The sequence below is a fragment of the Lycorma delicatula genome, chromosome 5, assembly GCF_047948215.1.
Source record: "Lycorma delicatula isolate Av1 chromosome 5, ASM4794821v1, whole genome shotgun sequence".
NCBI lineage: Eukaryota > Metazoa > Arthropoda > Insecta > Hemiptera > Fulgoridae > Lycorma > Lycorma delicatula.
The window spans coordinates 159,474,057-159,496,727 of NC_134459.1; the positions used below are offsets into that span (position 1 = coordinate 159,474,057).

The 22,671-nt window shown below is 29.4% G+C and overlaps 1 protein-coding gene across 1 annotated transcript; it reads left to right on the forward strand.

The window, feature by feature from the left end:
- The first annotated feature begins 3,928 nt into the window (after nucleotides 1-3,928).
- Nucleotides 3,929-22,415, forward strand: LOC142325778 (serine protease snk-like). Its single transcript, XM_075367809.1, has 6 exons — nucleotides 3,929-3,971; nucleotides 4,799-4,956; nucleotides 8,567-8,673; nucleotides 11,780-12,036; nucleotides 16,589-16,749; nucleotides 22,239-22,415. Exons 1-6 carry the CDS (start codon nucleotides 3,929-3,931, stop codon nucleotides 22,413-22,415), a joined length of 903 nt encoding a protein of 300 aa, XP_075223924.1.
- The last annotated feature ends 256 nt before the right edge of the window (nucleotides 22,416-22,671 follow it).

Here is a 22,671-nt window from a genome sequence, read left to right on the forward strand (position 1 = left end):
CCTGTTAATGGAAAAGATCCAGAACATTTTTTAGTTTATTTTTATACGATTCATATTTACTAGGACCAAGCAATTATTTAGCATCCCCGCATTTTATACTTAAAATCTCGTCCTGATTTTTGAAAAAGGCCCAAAATTTTATTTATTCTAAAACAGGATACGTTTCGATATAATAAATATTTAATGATCACTGGGTTTTGCCTACTATCGGTGCAAAGTTTCAATAGATAAATTTTCAAACCAAAACTTTTTATTGGCAGTGATAACAAAGTATTAACAAATTAAGGAATTGTATTCCATGAAAAATCTAATAAATTATAATTATATCAAAAGAACTACCTGATTGTTAGAGTTTATTTATGTTTTCTGTACAATACGAGACAATACTAGTAGAATACCATGTTGTCGACAAACCATGTTCTAATTTTAGAATTATGGATATATCTACCTACTTGTCCAGCCAGTATTATTTAATTATTTTTAAACATACCTATAAACTAAAATTTTAGTATGACTATTGGTTTTGAATATAGTAGTACCATGCCAGAAGTAAAAATTTTAATTCTAATTATTTTATGTAAATTATTTATATTTTCACAAATAATTTCTACTCTTCACCATAACACAGGTATGTTAATTCAATTGTAAATTTTTATTAGATATTTATATAGTTGATTAAACAGAATTCTTTGTAAAATGGCTATCCGTTCAAGTAGAAAAAAATGTTAAGACCGTATATTGTGGTGAATGTATTTTGTATGCTCGTGCATGTCAGCCATTCTTTGTTTATAAGAATTGAGTTATACGTAGTTCATATTTAGTGTTAATTTTGTAATGTCTTGTCTTATTTGATTCATTTTATCTCTGAGTAGCAAACTAATATTGGTTAATATTGTTTACAATATAATTAAGTACTTTTAATATTTTTGTTTTCATCAACATTAAAACGTACTGTTTTGCTTTGAAGCGCTTTAATAAAGTGCTACAATATACTCACACTATATTACCGTCTGAACTATAATATCATCTCTTGGAGCTACATAAAAAATTAAAGTAAGTTTTCAAGATACTAAAATGGGCGCCAGATCATTGTTTGGCGTCCGTAATTAAAAATGTATAGAAAATATATAGAACCCAATATAACCAATAAAAATAACCAATAAACCAATATATAGAAAATAAAAAAAATCCCGCAGTGAATTGCATAACTTTCCCGACTACGCCGATCAAGTAATTAATTTTTGAAAAAGCTTTCTTTTTTAATTCAATCATTTTACGTTATATTTGTAGCTTTATGATAATAATTCCTTTTTATTGAAAAACAATAACCAGTCATGAATTCTTTTTTCAAATTTTTATGTAAAAATATTTATTTCTAATTTTATAATACGTACTTAAATAAAAAAAAGATTTAATTATTTTTGTAATCTTTTGAAGACAAGGTACTTAAGAAAATAAAGAAATTACCAAAATATTTAATATTAGTACATTAGCATCACAATTTCGAAAAATACGGTTTTGACTTATTGAAAATTTGTGGGTTAATTCATCAGGAGGTATTTTTAATGATTAAAATATTCACTAAAATTGATTTTAAATGAATTAATATCGAAACTTAGAAAAACATTTTTTAATTTTTTTTTTTTTGGAGCTCCTCCATAAAGGAGGGGTATTAAGTTATTTTAGTGACTTTATTGTTTAAAAAAAATACTTTTTGAGCATTAAAAATCTTTAAATTTGAAAAAATTTGTTTTCGTTTTAGGGTTTCCCATACTGAAGGGAAGAATTTGGATAGATTCATTTTTAAGAAAATAAATCTCTAAGTGATGATAATAAATTAAAAAAATACTAAAAATTGAAAATCACGACTGTCAAAATTAAAGAGCGTGCGGGTGACAATTTTGTATATAGTATAATTCTTTAAAAATTTTTGGAATTCATTTAAACATATATATAGCCTATGACACTCCTGTACGATTCCAACGCGGGATCGTACATTTAAATGGGTTCAACCGTTGAGCTGCTACGGTAGAACAAACATACATACATACACCCTAAATACATTACACTCCTTTTTGGCCAGTCGTGTAATAATTATTAATAATAATAATAATTCAGAGATTTACATTTTATGATATTTGTAAGAATTTCTATTAACAACAAATGCGGTGCGACACGATCGAAGAACATCACTGAAATCGGTATAAATATAATTATTATTATTATAATTTGCCGAATTACGTCTTTTTTATCCTCAATAAATCTGTAGATATAATTTTATCTAAGAATACGCTTTCACGTTAATTTCTATAACATATGTAACTTCGTAAACAGTACATTCGTATGCTATGAAATGAGGTCCATTTCTGAGTATATCAGCTAATTTTTGTTCTGGTTTGGTTTCATCATGATTTTGTATCCCGCTTGAATTTTGAAAATCGAACGATTCTTTGCAGAGATATTATAAGAACACCCTCTTCACCCTCCCAGAACAGCTCCCCAGGGGCAACCCGTTTGTTACCAGTTGACGGTGATGATCACCATCAACCACTTCACCACAGTGGGAACTGTGTGTGATGATCACACACAGTCCCCACCCGAAGCACATTATTATTAAACAGAATTATTTTTAAACTTATTTAATGTTATTTTATTTAACACAAATAAAATTATTATTTTTGTAATACTCGTATTATTCATTCGACTGATTGAGATCATTCAATTCAAACCCAGCTCACACAGTGATCGTGATATTACTTCGTGGATACCGGTGTCCTTTGCGGGTTGGGTTTCAATTAACCACACATCACAGAACGGTCGACCTGGGACTTTACAAGATTTCATTTGCATTCATACATATCATCCTCTGAAGTAATACCTCATGGTGGTTCCGGAGGCTAAACAAAAGAAAATCTCCACTGTGTATATATATATATTGTATATTAAGAAAATAAAGAAATTACCAAAATATTTAATATTAGCATCAGAATTTCGAGGACATATGAGGACAAATATATTGTGTGTGTGTGTATATATATATATATATATATATATATATATATATATATACACACACACAATATACATTTTTTTTTTTAATTTTATTTATAGCCTATGACAGTCCCAGTAACATTAGGATTCCAGTGCGGGATTGTACATCTAAATCGGTTCAGCCGTTGGCTGCTGTGGTGGAACAAATACATTACATTCCTTTTTGGGCAGTTGTATAACAAGGATAAAATGACAATGGCCAAAGTCACATTTAATATAAAAAGGTTCATAAATCACCGAAGAAAGAAAATACAAAAAAGGAAAAAAATTTTGTGTAAAAATGTCACCAATTTTTTTTTTATTATTAATTAAGATGACTTAATTAAAGCATCTACCTTTAAAACTAATTTATTTATATTAATATTTTAGTATAACACTGATCTCACATTTCTTTAAAATATGATGGCTATTTTTAAAACTGTAATGATAAGTTTTTAAATTATAACTAGATTAAAAAATTAATATTTTTATTTAAGATAAGTTCTACGAAAGATTATACAGCACTGTAAATAAGTTATAGAATATAATTTATTTTTTAAATTGAAATGATTAAAAAAAAAGATACAACACTAAGTTATGATTATCAAAAATAATTTCAAATTTCTCAGCCCAATCCATTACACAGGTGTTAGGAAAATTCCTGTGCACTGGAATTATGGAAGTGTAATGATAAAATTTTTTTATTACACTGTATTTTTATTTTATTATTTAACGAAATGGATATTACAATAACTGGAATAGTTTATTTATAAAAGGTGATGAAAATGACCTCTTCCAACATCAATACAATACTGCATACGTTTCAGTTTGTTTTCAAACACTTTAACCAGCTGATGTAGTGGATGATATGATATACTGGATTACTATATGATATCATATGTGTGCCATAATTGTGGTTTTTAGTTCATCAATTGTGCATGGTATGTTGTGATGCACTGCTTGTTTCACTGCCTCTGTAGAAAGTAATCTGGAGGAGTGAGATCGTGCAGGCCACAAACCCCTCGAAATGATTCGTTCACCAAAGACATTACTTAAAAACGTCATTGCCTTCTTAGTTGTGTGCGCTGTGCCATCTTGTTGGAATCAACCATGATTAATTTACACTTCTTTTAAAGTTTGTTTAAAACAGCTCAGTAACAATCACTACTAACTGTATTTAAAAACAAAAAATTGGACCCAGACTCCAATTTTAGCTTCATGTAAAGATTAATCATGTAATTCATGGAGGTTAATTGTTGACCACAGTTGTATATTTTGTGAATTAATATACCCTTCCAGACAAAACCATCCTTCATCTGTAAAAAAATTAATTTCAAGAATACCTACTGAATTTGATCAATAAATCGTTTAAACCATTGACAATAATTTACTCTTTTGGCATGATCTGTAGGTTCCCGTTCTTGAACACACATTAGTTTTTAGAGGAAAATTTTTTTCTTTTCTTACAGTTCTATGTGCATTAGCAAGTTTGATACCTTGTTGTGCTAACTTACGCATTGATTTTGATGGACTTTTGACCATAGCATTCAAAATATCAAGCAGCTTCTGTTCATTTAGTTTCATAGACATTAGTTGTTATTTTTATCTTGTAAATATTTAATTGCTTTTTATTTAGAATAAAAACAGTTTTTGATCACCTTCAACATTATACCAATACCTGAAATATGTGATATACATTTATATACTTAGATGTTTTTAAGATGAAAAGAATACATGTGTTATATTTTTATTTTACTTATTGTTCTAGAATGTAAACTGTTTTCTGAGTTTACGTACAGTAAGGTTAATGCTATGCCACTTCTTCCAAATATTTATCCTGTCAAAATTGAAAGGAAAAAGTGTCTCAGACCAAATCCTTTGATTGTTGGAGGAAAGAACGCAACTTTTGGAGAATTTCCACATATGGTAAATTTTTTTGAAATATATTATTCAATGACATTATTATTTTTGAAATATATTATTTTGTGTAAATAACAATGCATATGCATTGTTATTTATTTTCTAGGTGACATTCAATGTAGAAATAATATTGTAGTTTGCTGTCTTAAATCTCATTAGATCAGCTGAGATTTATTAGATCTTATAGGTTGGTAAGAAAGTAATTTTGGCTTTCACAAACAGATAGCTTTATGATGTTTTGAGGGACATCTGTCAAAGATATGATTTTTTCTTTTGGCATTTGATAGCTGTCACCTTTAGCATAATTTAGAAGCAAATTGCACATAATTTTATTTGTACCTGTCAGTTTATGGTCAGTTTTAACATGGAGGGCAAAAATGAACATTTTTGATATATTTTAATTTTTTATTTCCGTAAAAACAAGAAAGCTGCTCTAGATCACAAAGAGATATTTCAAGTTTATAGTGTTGATCACTTAACAGAATCCACTTGTCAGAATCAAATTTAAAAACATTTCTTTCTGAAGATTTTTCACTCAAAGATGACCAATGTTCTGGTCAGCCTACTGAAGTTGATGAAGACCAAATCAAAGTCATAATTGAATCAGATTGTCATATAACTATGAGAGACATTGCAGAGAGGTTAAAAGTATTGCATACAACAAATGAAAATCACATCAAATGTCTTCGACTCGTCACGAAAATTAATATTTGGGTTCTGCATGAACTGTAAGAACTTTACTTGACATAACAAATTAATATTTACAATATGCATCTCAAATGCAATGAAAGTCTACCTTATTTTGAAATGAATCATCATTGGTGATAAAAAATGGATTGTCTATGATAACATCGATCAAAAACAATCACGGTTCGAGCCATATCAAAAGCTGAATTGCATAAAAAAAACATGCTGTCAATTCAGTAGGATAATAAAGGCGTTGTGTATTTCGAGCTCCTTCCAAGGAACCAAACTATCAATTAAGATGTTTACTGTCAACAATTAATGAAACTGGAGGAAGTGATCAAAGAAAAATTACCAGAATTGGCAAATCACAAAGGGATTATGTTCCATCTAGACAAGGCAAGGGCTCACACATCTTTGGTAACTTGTAGAAAATTATTGAAGCTTGGTTGGGAAGTGGTATAGCCCTGATCTTGCACCATCAGATTACTATTTATTTTGAACTCCAAAACTCTACAAATGGTAAAAATTTCACAAATTACGATAGCCTGAAATCACACTCAGTTCAGTTTTTTGCTGTTAAAGACCAAAAGTTCTATGAGCACAGAATCTTGAAGTTGCCAGAAAGATGGCAAAACGTTATCGCAGAGTGGAAAATATATAAATGATTAAAGTTCATTCTTTTTATAAAAAAAATTGAGTTTTATTTCACAGTACAACATGGAAATTATTTTCTTGCTAACCCAATAGATCAGTTTATTTTAAAAAATATATATTGATAAAAAAATTTTGTATTTTGTGTGTACACATGTACTGTTAGCAAGACTGATCTCACTTTACAATTTTTACTAAGAAAAGATTAAAGTGATTTTCTAATCCCTATTTCACTAAGATGTCTTTTTTGTTGCTCATCAGCACACTATGCCTACTGAAGGTGCAGATGATATTCATACAGAACCTGTATTCATACAGATGATATTCATGAGAACTTACAGAACTGAAGGTGATGGACACCTTCACCGTGTCTACTGCATGGACTGACTATGCAGTGAACATTATTTAAAAAAAGTAAATTAATATCTCAATGCTTCCTTTTAGATCTTGCAGCTTAAAAACAACCAACAAACAGTGTTAAATGTATGTACAATGTAAGTGTTGTTTTTTATACAGTTCCCTATGTTTTACTTATTTTCTTTGTCCAAAATATTATTTATGTAAAAATATTTTAATGATTTTTAAATAGGAAATGCTATCAGAGAAAAACACTCACAGAAAATGCTAGCTAAACAACTTACTTGAAAATGATAAATAAATAAATAATTTTTGACTGTTTTTTTTTTTTTTTTTAAATTGCATTTCATTATTCAAGTAATTTAGTTCATTCTTTAATTTTTATATATGAATAATTTATTTATTTACGATTTCTGTAGTATAGTTTTTAAACTTCTTAGGTTATGTATATCAATTTGATTATTAAAAGGTTTGCTTATTATCTGCAGCAAGAAAATATGATTTCTAAACTGCAAGAAATTGAAAATCTCTTTCTTAACACACCCACTGAAAAACTTAAAGTACAGAATATTTACATTAAATGTTAATGTTGAACAATAACATATATGATGTAAATGTTGAATATATAATATTAAAATAAATTTTAATCTATCTATAATACAATTAGATTGTCAACCCAACATTAGAAATAATTGGTGTATTTCTCACAATAAACTTGAGTTTTATTAGGTCTGGGTTCTGACCAATTTATACATATATACCTGTACCTCAGTGATTTTTAATAATTTGCAGTGTAAGTCATTCTCATTTTAACCTACCTATTAATAAAATGTTTAAATGATTACAATTTGTTACATTGTTATGAAATGATATGGTATATATATATATGTATGTATGTATGTGTGTATGTATGTGTGTGTGTGTGTGTGTGTGTGTGTGTGTGTGTGTGTGTGTGTGTGTGTGTGTGTGTGTGTGTGTGTGTGTGTGTTCATTTAACATTATATATTATGTTTATGTTTATTTATATGTATATCTTGCTGCTTTTCCTTATCAGGATCAGCAATATGGCCTTCATTTCTTCTGTCCTTAACATCCTTTGGATTCATGCCATTTATGTTCCAGATCACTGAGTAGTCTTTTTTCATAGTCATCTTTGGTCTATCTTTTCCTCCACCTGCCATCAATTTCAAATTTTTCAAATAAGAAAAGGAGTATGTGCTTCTCCTTCCTTGTCAAACATGCCCTGAACAACTCCATGCTTTTTATCTTATCCAACACCCTAGCATCTTATACATAAATATTGTAAATAAAGATTCTATTTAACAACTGGTTTTTGATCTAATGGAATTAAATATTAAAGAACAAATTTTAGACCAAAATTCTTTCAGAAATAAAATAAAAAATTTCAAGAATTTTCAGGAAAAAGGGTAAGAAAATTTTCATAGGGAGATATGAAGTTAGGCAAGGAATGAAAGAATACTGGCAGAAAGGTAAACAAAATGGAAAGAAATTTTGTTTTTATGCAATTTGTAAATGGTTCAAACAAAATAAAAAAAATATATTCATACCATATCATTTCATAACAGTATAAAAAATTGTAATCATTTAAACATTTTATTAATAGGTAGGTTAAAATGAGAATAACCTACACTGCAAATTATTAAAAATCACTGAATTATGGGTGAATATCTGCTTTTTTCCAGTCTTCCTGGACTTAAAAGTTACAAACAAATCAGTCCAGTGTTGGTGAGAGACTCTCAGGTATTGGCCTAGCTTAAAGAAGTAAATGGGATCAGACAACAAGATCCAGTCGCAATATTAGTGACTACACTAAACAGTTACAAATTTACTGGAATGTAAAAAATATTAAAATTATGAATTTTATTTATTTAATGTAGTATATTTGTCTTTTTTACTCCAGGCATCAGTTGGATACAGGAAACAAGGAACTATTAGATGGCTTTGTGGAGGAAGTCTTATTAGTGAAAAATTTGTGCTTACTGCTGCTCATTGTGCCTTAACAAAATGGTATTTTTAATACATATTCAGACATTATAACAATTTTTATCTCAAAGCTATTTCTATGTTATAATCTTTTTTTTAATTTCTCACTTTCACACTAGATTTTTCATTAATTAGTTTTACGATGACCACAAAAATTGTAACCAACCTGACGTGAAACAAGTCATCCAAAAATATCATCATAAATGTGATCAAGGATAACAGTTATCTCATGCTAGTCTTAGTAAGGAAGGTTTCTTTTGCCTTCTTCAGTGAGCTGAATATAATATATCTCAGCCTATGAAAGTTGATTTGAGTATAAATGTGAAATAAGAAAAAAGAAACCTACCATTACTTCAACCTACAATTTAATGGAAAACATTGATCTGAAAGAGTTTTTTTACACATATAATTTTGGCTTATTGTTATGTTTTTTTGAATTGAATTCAAATATCATCTCAAAATTTGTTGTAAGGGCTTCATTTTTTTGTAATTGTCAATCATTAAAAATGAAAATGTTACAACAATTTAGTTTCTCTATCACTTGCAAAGATTTGTTATGAGTCGGTATTTATATTAATAATGAAATATGAAAGTCTGAAGATATTTATAAAAATAAATGACATCATATTTATAATTTGTAGGAGTGACCAATGTGACTACTATTACATTGTGAATGACGATACTGTTTATTATGATTCTTTCTAGAAAAAAATAAATGTATTATAGTAAAATGATTTAATTAATGACACCATAATTGATATAGTCATTTCAATCACTATTTTTACTGTGAAGTAACCTACACTAAATAATCAGTTTCATTCTGCCTTTCATGTGAATAAAATCGTGAATTTGATCTTTGTTTTATTCCTACTTTTTCTGATACAGACTTGTATTATTTTTGTTGTACTACATCCATATTTTTTTTGTTATGTATTGTTAGTAATTTATTTAAAAATGCCTTATAGTTGACAAATCAACCTATCAATTTTTACTTTCCAGTCTGTATAGCAACTGTAGCTATATAGAAGGTAAAGTATGGTGATCAATCAAAATTTTGGTTTTCATCTAATCTTGACGGGGTCCTGATGGAGTCTTGATGGGGTCTTGACGGGAATCTTTTCTGGGGTCCTAAGGACCCCAGAAAATCAAAAAATGACATCAAAATTTCTGTGACAAAATGTGCATTGTGATAAAATATGTATTGAGAATGTATGTTGGCGTGTAAATCATCCTATATCTCCAGAACTACCCAATTTTCACCAAACTTGGCTATAATTTTTCTATAGTAGAGGCACTGATGCTAATAGATTTTCATTTCAAAAGGTCAGGGGATGGGGGATATAAGGATGGAAAACGAGATTGGCTCCAAATTTTGCATAATTAAGGTTATATATTTTTTTTATACTTTTGTGAATATTAATAAAGTAAACAAGTTTTATAAAAAACATTTTTGCTAAATTTCACCCCCACCCATAACAATGGTTTCAATTTTGAAGAGTTATAGAAGTCAGTACAAGGGGTGATTTTCGCTGCATTTTTAAAAAAAAATATTTTGATGAACAATTATAAAAAAACATATATTATGTAACATTTTTTTGCTAAATTGCTTCCCCACTCCAAAAAATAGTGATAATTTTAAAACATTGTATAAGGCAGTACAGTGGATCTTTTTCGTTGCAGTTATTTCTATTAATTCTCATTGATCCACAAATTTTTTCCCGTCAAAGTGGAGTTTTAATCCAGCCACCCCCTCCCTTAGATACCTCACATCCCACTTAGTGGCGGAACTGCTGCTGTACTCATCGACTATGTTGTAACATCGCAGATGAGCGGTAGAATTAAATAAATGAATAATATCTAAAGTGTACAAATTTATTTAAAGGGGCTGCTAGTACCACAACACTTGCGCAAATGAATTACGGTATGTTCACGCAGTTTAGTTGGAATAATTGAATTAAATAAACAAAAGATATTGTATTTAAGTAAAATTATAAATATTTTAAATTAAGTTGTGTGTGTGTATGTGTGTGTAAGCTGTGCATCAGAAAAAAAGCTTCATGACAGGGAAGTCCTATAACTGTGTTGTCAGCTTTTTTCTGAGCATATGCTGAATTAACTTTTAATTTATTATCATTTAATTAAATCATTATAATTTATCATTTAATTTTCAAAAAAAAATTGTCAAAGCAATGGATCATAATGGTCAAGATTTCTTGTACCTTAAGAGGACTTTTCCCAGGATCAGTGAGGCAAAATAAAGGAAAGGATATTTATTAGATTATAAATATTTAAGATTATAAAGTCTCTCAAAGCCTTTGACTTTGGGAGTAGTTTGAATGAATCTGAATAAGCAACATGGGTATCATTTCAAAATACTGTTTAACCATTTGTGCACAAAATGAAGAAAGCAAAGAACTAACTGGTGAATGAACTTATAAAAAATTTAGATGAAATATATTTTTTTTTAAATACACGTTACATTCATATTTGGCCTTTTTTCCACTTAACCTTGGCAATGTAAGCGATGAGCACTGTGAATGCTTTCACTAGATTATATCAGTGATGGAAACCTGCTTCCAGAGAAAATGGAGCCCAAGTATGCTTGCTGACTGTTGTTGGAGACTGAAAAGGATTATTTCAGAAGCTGAATACAGGAGAAAACTAAAGAAAATCAAATATTAGATAAATAATATTGTACTACAGGCTACATAATTGCAAATAAATCTGATATTAATAAATCTATTAATAAAAAAAAACTCTGCCCTCCCATTAAATTTTGGTTTGCAAATTTGAAATCAGTGTAGAAAATACTGTAAAACACACCTATAGAAAGCATATAACAAAAGACCTATTTTTTTGTAGATCAGTGTAATCAGAACTGTAATATTGAGTAAATGAGTATCTATTTATAACACAGTAAGGAATATTTAAGCATTTTTTATTATTATTCTGCTTAGTTTTATTTCTATCCAATGGCTTGTTAGTTTAATTGATTCTATGTTACACTTATAAAAAGCATTGTAGTTTGGAAAAAACTACAGAATAATGCTTGCATTTTTTAAAGCTTTGAATTAATATGTTTATTTTTATTTATTAGTCTACACACAACATAAAATAATACATTTTGCAGGGGTAAACCTGATGTAGTACGACTTGGTACAGTGAGGATTGATTCAAATTTTTATAGAGATGTTGATGTTGAAAACGTTATTACTCATCCAAATTATAAGCCTCCAAAAATATATAATGATATTGCTCTATTATTAATAAAAATACAAATTATTTTCAATTATAACATACGACCTGCATGCCTTTCTATTACAAAAAATCTGTCACAACTTCCTGATCCTATTGTTATTGCAACTGGATGGGGACATGTCAATTATGGTAAGTAAATTTTGTTTATTTCTCTCCCATACTGTGGTTTTGAATTTTCCTTTACTGAATTAAATTAGTTTTGTGTATATTATGCATTATTTCACTACAGAAAGAAGTACAATAATTTATTACTTTATTTTTTCCAGCTTTTCACATGGCTGTGACAAATGTAAGCATTTGTGTAACAGTTATAGTTGCTTTCTCTAAAATTAATGTTGATGTTTCTTATATAATCAGTACCTGTGGTAAACAAAAAAAGGTGTCATTTTTTAGGTTAAATATGAAGCATTATATCACTCCAGGTGATATTTTATATATCACCTGCATTTTGATGAGCTTAATATACTGTTATGCAACCATATATTTGGTTCAGTGAAGAGTGGAAACCATTCACTCCTTAAATTCACTCGTAAGTCTAACATTATATGTATGTTACTCTTGGAGATAGCTATGTAATTTCTGGGAGTGACTTATGTCAAGGTTGCTTACAACCATTATAGTTACAGTACGTAACAAATATATAAAATTAATTTTGTATTTTACATTATATCTAATTAATGTGTCAAGCAAGTTGATTTGCTCATTAGCACCAGATCTCCTAAGGTGTTAATTATTCAGTTAGTAGTGTATTTTTCCAAGATGAAATTTTCCAGTACATTTTTTATAAATCTTAGCCAAGGATATCTTTTTATTGTTGTGTATACTTTAAACCTGTACCATGATCCTAGTTGATTAGTAATTGTTAGTTGGTATATAATGAAGTGATAAGCAAAGCTAAACTACAGATAATATTTATCTGTTTTATTGTATCCATTTTTTCACATCATCTAGCAGTGTCATATCATTGGAGAGTTAAATAAATTGGTCATAGAACTTCATAAATTTAGATCTTTTGACAGACTTTGTATAACAGTTGGCTTAATATAACTGATCATCAGGATATTGACGTGTATTAGATATTAAGTTCTATTAAATAATAAATGACTCACTTTCAAATTAATGGAACTTATTCTTTCAAAGACCTTTAAAACTAATTATTAGCACATTTTATAATGAAGTGCCATTAATACCACATTGCTATTAATGGCACCTGTCCTAAAAAGGTTAGAAAATCCATTAAAAATGTGATCAAATAATTTTTATCTACATTCTGTTGTTAAATTTAATGCATTTGCAAATTTCATATTTTCCAAATGAGCTGTTTATATGATCTATGTGTAAAATTTTGCAAGATGTATATTTAATACAATTGTATATGTTCTATCCAGTTACAGTTACTAATTTTGTTATTTATTTATTACTTTTTTTTTAATTAAAAAATAAATACCACTCTAGAATGACTTGTTAACATAAAAACTGTTATATAAGAACTTTAATGATTTTAAAACAGGACACATGATCATGTAGCAAACAGAATTATACCTAAAAAGTGGTGGAAAATAATTTTGTTTTTATGTTAGCTCCAAATGGAGTCACTCATCCTTTTACTTAGCCTAATGTTTCTGTTTTTCACAGCCTGGAAACAAATATTTTATTTCCCATATCTTTTTAGAATAGGTTTAGTAAGACTCTTGGCATTATCCTGTAGTTATTTCAGCTACTAGTTCATACTTATATGTAATTCTCAGATAAGAAACAAGATCCTTTAAAAAATTCTATAGATTCAGAGGATCACTATCCCACTTGACTCTTATAAAGAAACAAAATTGATTAGAAGGTGCTGTATGACACCACAGATGAAATCAGGATGTCTGCTAGCCCAATTCTCTTTGCCCTAATTCTAGGAAGAAGGAATAAAAGACAAGGAGTATTGGTATTCGATTAAAAAATCTCTAATAACCCCAAAAAGGCAAAAAATTCCTAAAAAGTTAATAAATAAAACCAAAGCTATTGTTGCATGTTCATGGCTCGATCAGGATATTGAGAGATTGACAATTGAAACTGTTTATATTATAACAATTTATTAGTTTAAGAACATAAATAAAATAAGACAAATCAATAATTACAATGACAATAAAAATAATAAACAGCTCACAATAATAATCAGAATGATGACAACAGCAAACAGTAATAATAATAATAATAAACAAATAATAATTGTAATCACAGCCACAATAATAATAATAAACAGTGATTACATACAAAAGAGAATTTATAGTAACTGTCAGGATTTATTATTTACAGGTAGTTAAATATTGAAAAAATATCAGAATTCAGTTCCATTGAAAAAAGACATCAGCACATTTGCTAATCCTGTATTAACAGCAATAGTACAATAAATAAGACAAGTATAAAGTTCTTTTACTGCAAATACCTTTACTGTTCACAAATAAAACTATTTTAACAATTTATGAATGAAATTGTTACCTCTTTCACTTATAGTTTAACAGTAACTCACCAAACCACTTCTTGTTTTCATGTAGTGGAATTATTTGTGACGTCACCTTAATCACTTCGAACTTGTATGCACTAGAAATTTGTTCCTTCACTGACCACCACACAGAATATTCTCGCTTCAAAGTTACAAAATAACTCCTTGCTTAGAACTCTCTTGCAGAACTTTATCCTAACATTTTCTTGCAGTCTGACCTCCAGACTGATTGTCAACTGGTCTTCCCTGGAGTATTTATACTCCTATCCTCTTTACCTGCAGGACCGGACTCAACTCTACGTGTAAAAATGATCGTCCGCCTGCACATTTTCCCGTGATATTCCAAACCTGAGTCTGGTAACTCTTCTTGTGGAACAGCATCTGTTTAGGTGTGTCAGTGGACAGTATTGTAAGGAACAATCGTTAAATGGATGGACCTGTTAGCTTTAGTAAAAGGGTTTCTTTTAGCCCCTTTCAGGATTTCTCCCATTATTATATTTTCTACTACTTTCTTCTTAATTGGCAGGGATCCGTTACTCAGGTCCGTTATACCGATCTTGTTACACAATCTTAAGTTATTATTAGATAACAATACTAGCTACAGAGTGTGCTGTACACACGCCTTCTCAGCTAGGCCCTCCAGGCAGGTTGCCCTGGCGGGCAGCATCTCGGAATGGGATTATTAGGTATCCAAAACTGATTACCTCTTGCGTAAAAATATTTTCTTTTGAATGATGAAAATTGATATAGCAAAAGTTAAATTTGAAATTTAACTCCAGAAATTGATATTAACAAATCAGGATTTTGCGCTAATGATCAGTACATTCCGGTGCGTACATTTTGGTTATAGTTCATTATTTTATGAAGAAAAATAATCACATAAATAAACAAAATATGTAAAAAAATTTTTAAAACACCACTCTTAATAGACGCACGAAAAGGTAAAAAATAATTTTGGGACGGTACCTCAGAATGGATTTGACAACAAGCTTTGATGGTCACATGTAATATTATGTGAAAGTCGTAGCTTCAAATAAAAAATTTGATGTTTTTGCCAATTTTTCTTATGCGTGTTTGCATCCCACTCTTTAGGCTATTCATCACGCATAAGAAAAAATTAGCAAAAACATCAAATTTTTAATCTAGAGTTATGACTGTCACGTAATCTAACACACCACCATCAAAGCTTGTTTTCAAATCCATTCTGAGGTATCGTTCTAAAATTATTTTTTTACATTTTAGTGAGTTTAATTTATGAGTGGTGTTTTAAATTTTTTTTATGTATTTTTTATTTTCTACATTTTAATCTTCATAAGTTTATACCTTTTAGCTATGCTAGCACACAGGTTTGAGGGTATTTAGCAAAAGATTGGACGTTTTATGGTGGGTGAGTGCAATCAGAACATGGGCTAAACGATTTAATTTCCGGATAACCAAGATCAGGTCGACCAAGAGTGTACACGATGCATTAAACCATTGGCGCACAGCCAGCTGATACATACACCATTTGAATTGTGAAAACCAGACGGGCAGTTTCCAAGATATTACGGTGGAACCCCATCGTACCCTCTCCCCAATTTCACATGGCGCCCCAGGGCCACTTGAAAATATTATCATCCGACGAATACCACTGGGAAAGTGATATTATTAAAATTATTATTACAAAATAATATAATTAATAAATATGAACTATGTGGGATGTATAAAATCAAGTATGATAACTGTGAAGTTATATACATAGGAAAAACCACTCGGTCGTTCATGAAGAGATTTACTAAACACTATAATAATTACAAAAAAGGTTGCACTAAATTTTCAAATAAGTAAGAGTACTAATAATATATTATGCAACATACAATAAAAATAAACATAATATTATAGATATAAAAAATAATTTACAGATTTTAGAGATAAGTAATAATAATAAGGAAATTGATATATTGGAAAACTATTACATTAATAGATAGATATGTTAGTAATGTAGTTGATTCTCTGAAACTACTTCTGGCAAACAGGTAAGTATTATTGCTGTTTCTGAACTGTATCTGGTGTATAAATATTATTATATAATAACTATTTGATACAGTGGTTGTAAAGTTTAATAAAATAATACTTAAATGATCAATATTAAGTTATCTTTAAGTTACATTTTATAATATATGGACTATTAAATTCATTACCCATTTACAGGTGGTTTATCAAGTCCAAACTTATTAAAAGTTTCTCTAAAGATAGTAGATAATGAAGAATGTCAGAAAGAATTTTCTCTGGATAGTCATTTGCCTGTTGGGATAAATAATGACATGTTTTGTGCTGTCGGTTACACAAATCTCAGTCATGATACCTGCCAAGTAAGTGTTATATTTCAGTTACATGTTTTTTTTTTTTAATTTTTTTAAGGTTCTTACATTTTAAATAAAAACACAAAAAATAAACATAACATGACAGATTTAATCAAAATGCACACATACAATACTTACAGGGAGTAAAAGGGCCCGACATTTACGTAAAAATACAAAAATAAAACTAAAACATTGAAAATACAGTAACAAAGAGAATTTTTACAATACCATGTAAATTTGAGAACTCCACATTCAGGTGAAAGTGCAGTCATATAAAAGATTCTCAGTCAAGCATAAACTCATACTGACTTTGTCGAGGGCTTAAGTCATAATAGTATGCTGGCCTGTAGGTAAGCAACTATGTTTTCTTCTATGCCATTTTCTAAATCAGCAGCAATATTATTTCTTAATTCATACCTCATAATGAGGTCTCATATATTGTATACTCTTCAAACAGATGCTTGATAGTAAATAATTTATCACATACCCTGCACATAGGTCTTTCTTTGCTGATTAACAAACATGAATTTGTTATTTGTGTGTGACCGATTCTGAGTCTGGTCACCACCATTTGTTCTTGACGAGTCAGTTTCACATCACTGTTCATTTATATGAAATAGTTTTAATTCCATTTCATTTCAAATTTGGTCTTCCCCGTTCATTACTTCACATGTTTCTAAATTTGTAAACTAAACAAGACAGTTTAAAAAGTTTTAAAAGTTAAATTAAGTTCATACAATTTCCGGTGAAAGTTTTCATGAGTTCAGTGAGACACTTGACACTGTTTTCTCTGCACTAATTTCTCAAAATCTGTTTTGATGTTGGAAGATGAAATTCTTTGGGCGATCTCTAAAAGTGTATCAGACAAACGATTTCTCACTTTTGATTTTGAATACCTCATTTTAGAAAAAACTGCTCGCAGGTGAATGTGATGCCAAGAAGTGAAGCTACAAACAAAACATGGTTTCAAATTAGTGGGAAATTATCTTCATTGATATACTGTGAATAAAAACCCACAACAGTACAGTATTTCTTAACTTCTCCTGCAAATCTGAATTACATTGCGATTCAATTAGTTCCATTTGCAAGTTGGTGGAAGCTTTCTCAACTTCAACACTAAATGGTATAGAAAAGATCAGGAACAAATGTTCATGTGACTTGAAATCTTGGAAACTATTACTAAAGTCAGACTTCAAAGAAACAGTGGCATCCACATATTTCTCTTTACAGGTAATTTCACAGACAGAAATTGTAGGTAGGGAAGTGTGAAAAGTTACTTTTTCTTTTACTAAAGTTCCCATAAACACAGCTTTGTTTCAAACACTTTTATTTGGTCAAATAGGTTGTGAACCAAATTAAGGATGCGGTGGGTATTGACGTTGTCTATACCAAGTTGAAGACAAAAAAACACGGCTACATTTTTTCGTCTTGCAATTCCTGAGATGCACTTCAGTAAAAGTAATGTCTTCTGAAGCTTGGCCTTCTGGTGTTTTGGTACTCCCTTTTTATGGACAGCTGATATATTTCATGTGAATGTTTTAAGGAGATCCTCAAATGAGATAAGGCTGAATCCGAATTACTTCAGGATTCCAACCTTGACTCTTTGTTATCTATTCTGTTTATTTCATATTGGTCTGGATATTTCTTCTAAGGCATAATTACACGCTGCCAATCTTAAAATCAAGGATCGGGATAACAGCTATTCTGATCATGAGGTTTTGCAATCTGATATTGATATAATTCATAAATGGTCAGTTGATAATAGAATGCCGCTTAATTTTGGTAAAACAGCTCTTGTAACCTACTCTAGGAAAACCCTATGATGAAAAATATATTTACACAATTGGTTAGCACTACATAGCATGTTGAAGGTATTTTTGATATCAGGTTTACTTTGATTCAAAGCTAATTTTCAATGAGGATATAAATAGGATAGTCCAGAAGAAATCTTGGTTTGCTTCTTTGGGTTGGTCAGCAAATGGGTTTGAGTTTTCAGTATGCAAATACCATCTTGCACCTTAATAAGACTATGGTTAGATCTATTCTTGAATACTGTCCTGTCATCTGTAATTGTTATAGGGATTATAACTGTAGTAGTATAGAGACAGTACAGAAATTACTATTCTATATGCTGCATTTTTATTATGAATCTCTTCCTTTGAAAACTACAAGGTGACTGCTGTTTTTGGAAGATGCAAATAGCTTAAGGTCAGGTGCACTGTGCAAGAACTTGTCTTGCCCACAGAAGTGTTAATGGGGTTTTTAAGTGTGATTTGATAAATATAAATTTACATGTTCCTTTTATTCGTTCTAGCAGGCAATACCAATTTAAATGGTTTAACGACAGCAAGTTGATCCATTTAGCAAGGATAAATTTGAGTATAGCTGACTGGTAGATAAATTTCATGTTAATATATTTGAATAGGCTTTCTTATTGGCAGCTCAGTTTGTATCATTTTTTTTTGTATTGTTACTAACTTGTATGTTAGTACTTTAGTGTTTTTGGTTTGCCATATTACCAAGTATTTTGTAGTTTGCAGTATATTGATTATAGTTTAGTATCATAATTATATTCAGTTTAGCAAAAAAATATTTATATTTCCACTAGAATTATCATAATTGATTTGAATGTTATTTTCTGTCCTCCAACAATTGTATCAATGTTAGAATGACAATACTAGGAAGTGCAAAAAATGACACTCAAATCAATTCTACTTATTGTTCTGATGTTCCCCTGTTATGTACGTATTCTGATGGGACTAACACATACACCAAGGTTTTATTTACTGTTAATACTAAAGTGACAAGAACATACAATAAGAAACCCTATCATCAATAAGCCAACCCTACCTACAATAAGAAAATGTATAGAGCACATTTTGATTATTTTACCTGTTATTCTACTAACAGGAAATTTAATTACTGGCTTTTTAATAGAAATCCATAGAAGAGTAGTCATCCAAAAGGTGATACACCTTAAAATAATACATATACATTTATAATTATTTAAATTGATTTCATATGAAATTTAACATTAAGTTGCTCAGTTTTGCAGAGGTGTTCAGAGGCAGCTGAACACAATAAATGATTTTAAAACTCAACCCCATAATGTAAAAATAGGGGTGAACTAACTAGCCAAATAATGCTAATTCTCCAATCTGCTAAACAGCAAGTAAAACAAATCATGGATTTTTTTAGTTTCACCTATTATTTTTTTAAGAAAAAGTTTCATTCATGAACCATAAGAATTTAATTACTTAAAAATAAAATCTAAATATTTCTTCTTTTGTGTTAGTTGGTTAATAAGCATGTTTATCATAATGATTTTTCATGCTTATTTAGTGTAAATCATCTTAGTGTACACCATCTGGATATTGAAACATTGATAGAGATAAAAATTCCACTTTAAAAGTATAGAAAAACAGTTTCTATTTGAATTTGTATTAATATTAAAACAGCATGTAGATTAAACAGTTCAAAATAGCTCATTCCATGATCTTTTTGTTAATCACAAGGGCTTTAAATAACTGCTTCATGTCAAGCTATGAAGTACTTCATGCTGATGAGTTCGAGGCCTTCATGTAATCTCATATTTTTCCTAAATGTATGTATTCTTTATAAGAGTTGTCCTTAAAAATGAGGTAACTAAAAAATGATATACTTCTAAAAAATTATATGAAGAAAGAAAATTTTCCTAAACCACTTATAAAAGTAAGAGATGAATAAGATATGCTAGTTCAATGGATAGCAAAAACTAACTGTTCTTGACAATCTATGTTAAGTTGTGAAGGGAATTTGACTATTTTGATGAATAGGTTTTACCCAGACTGAGAAAATCTGAGAAGAAAAAATGTGTCATAGTTAAGAAAAAAGGTCATACTAACACAAAAAATCATGACAACAGTCAAAAAATTTCTATTATACATCATAAGGTGCAACATGGTCAGTATGCAAGTAGAATTTGAGGACATGGTGCATTGAATTGATGATGTGGTGCATTGAATACCTGGCTGTGGTGAATAATTTCTCTATATATTTCTCTCTATATTGAATAATTGGATGTGGTGCATTGATGAAGTCTGGCATACAATTAACCTTTTCTGCAACATACTGATGAACTTGATCTTACCAAAAGTATGTAAGAGCACCAGATTTTGCCAAGCTCCTTTGAAAAAATAGAAGTACAAATTTAATTGTCTGTAAGGAAGAACACAATTTTAATCTTCCACTTCACATTAACTCTGCTGGCCAATTCTTTTTACTTTCTACAATCTCAATGGAATTCTCCAGAAAATTTAAATTAGGAACATTTAATTTATTATTGTTAGAATAGCAATTTTTTCATGAAAATTCCATAAATTTGACATAACTGCTAAGTATTTTATTACTATTATTTTAGAGGAATAATTATTTTTTAAAATCAGCCATAAGTAGCACTATTTTTTCAAACTGGTTAACCAGTCTAGGGTTATAACTAGTTACAATTTCAAAAAAAAAAATCTATAAATATTAAAACCATGTTAAGAGCGCCATCCTTCTGTAAGACTTTTTTTTACTTAACAGCCATCAATCAATCATGGTGCATAATTCAAAAATATTTATTTTCATGTTAAATAAACTCTCTCATTAGCAACTAGCCTTATTTTTTATTTGAATGAAAAGTTTATTATACAAAAGAATCTGTTACTGTTTGAATGCCATACTAGTTTAGATGTAATTTAATGTTTTTGATACATTAAGGTTTTAAGAAAAAATCCTTGGTGAACATTAGTGGCATGGAAGTAATATTACGATTACTCTATATGATCACAAGGTGACTATTTCAAGAATAGAGGCGAAAGGTAATCAGTTAAATCTGACAATTTTTTTGTCTAAGAATTTTGATACCACATTGTATGATGTATGTACACAATGTAGACTACAGTCTATGAAGTATTCATAATTTATATGAAGATATAATTGCACATATTTATTGATTCTTCAGACTGTGATTCTCAAAGATATGGTAAAACTTTGATTTGCCAAAATTGATTTGGTCTTGCACACAAGGTATGTTTTTTGCTCAATTAAATTAAAAAAAAAAATAATGCAGTGAAAGAACCTGAGTAGAATGTTAAGCAGAATTCCTTTAACTCTGGTGGTTCATAACAATTGGGCTGTCTCTACATATAGTATCCTAAACAATTAAGGGTAGGAGCAAATGCTAATGGTAAAAGGTAAATTTAATAATCAAATTCTCTAATCACAAAAATTAAATAACAAAGGAAGCAATATGATAACATGATGTTGGCATTTATAAGTAGTTAATGACCACAGCAATTTATACCACAAAAAAAAACTGAAAGAAACTGAAAAACTGAAGTGACTCAAATATACATTTTCTTTCTTTATTTTGTAGCTACCTAAACATCAAACTTTTTTTAGTTAATTAATAATTAAACAAAACCTCTTTAAATTACTTACTAAATATTTTTAATGAATTTAATAATGATTTTTAGGGTGATTCCGGTGGCCCACTGCAGAGAGTAGTAGAAGAGAACTCATGTATGCAACAAATTATTGGAATTACCTCCTTTGGGAAGTATTGTGGAAGTAGCTCTCCTGCAATATATATAAAAGTAGCTTCTTTTATATCTTGGATTGAAACAATTATCATGAAAAAAGAAATAAATTAAATTTAAATAAAACAATTGTTAATTATAAATCATAGATATATAGTTTGTTATTATTAGATATCCTTACTAAAACCATAACTAAATATCCTTACTGTTCCCCAACTGAAACTGAAACCAACAATGACAACTTCGTCATGGAGTGAGAATGTCTACCTACGGTAATACGATATTGTCTTTAATGTTTTGCAATTTGTTGTTGACAACTTTCAAGCACTTTTCCAACCAAATCTCCTTCAACTGAAGTTTGAAAAAGCAT

Bases quoted from the DNA above. Each gene is read 5' to 3' on its own strand.
- LOC142325778 (XM_075367809.1), top strand. From the start codon at position 3,929: ATGTGTGCCATAATTGTGGTTTTTAGTTCATCAATTGTGCATG. The intron at 8,674-11,779 runs GTATTTTTAATA...TACATTTTGCAG, and splicing joins CATTGTGCCTTAACAAAATG to GGGTAAACCTGATGTAGTAC. The intron at 12,037-16,588 runs GTAAGTAAATTT...ACCCATTTACAG, and splicing joins ATGGGGACATGTCAATTATG to GTGGTTTATCAAGTCCAAAC.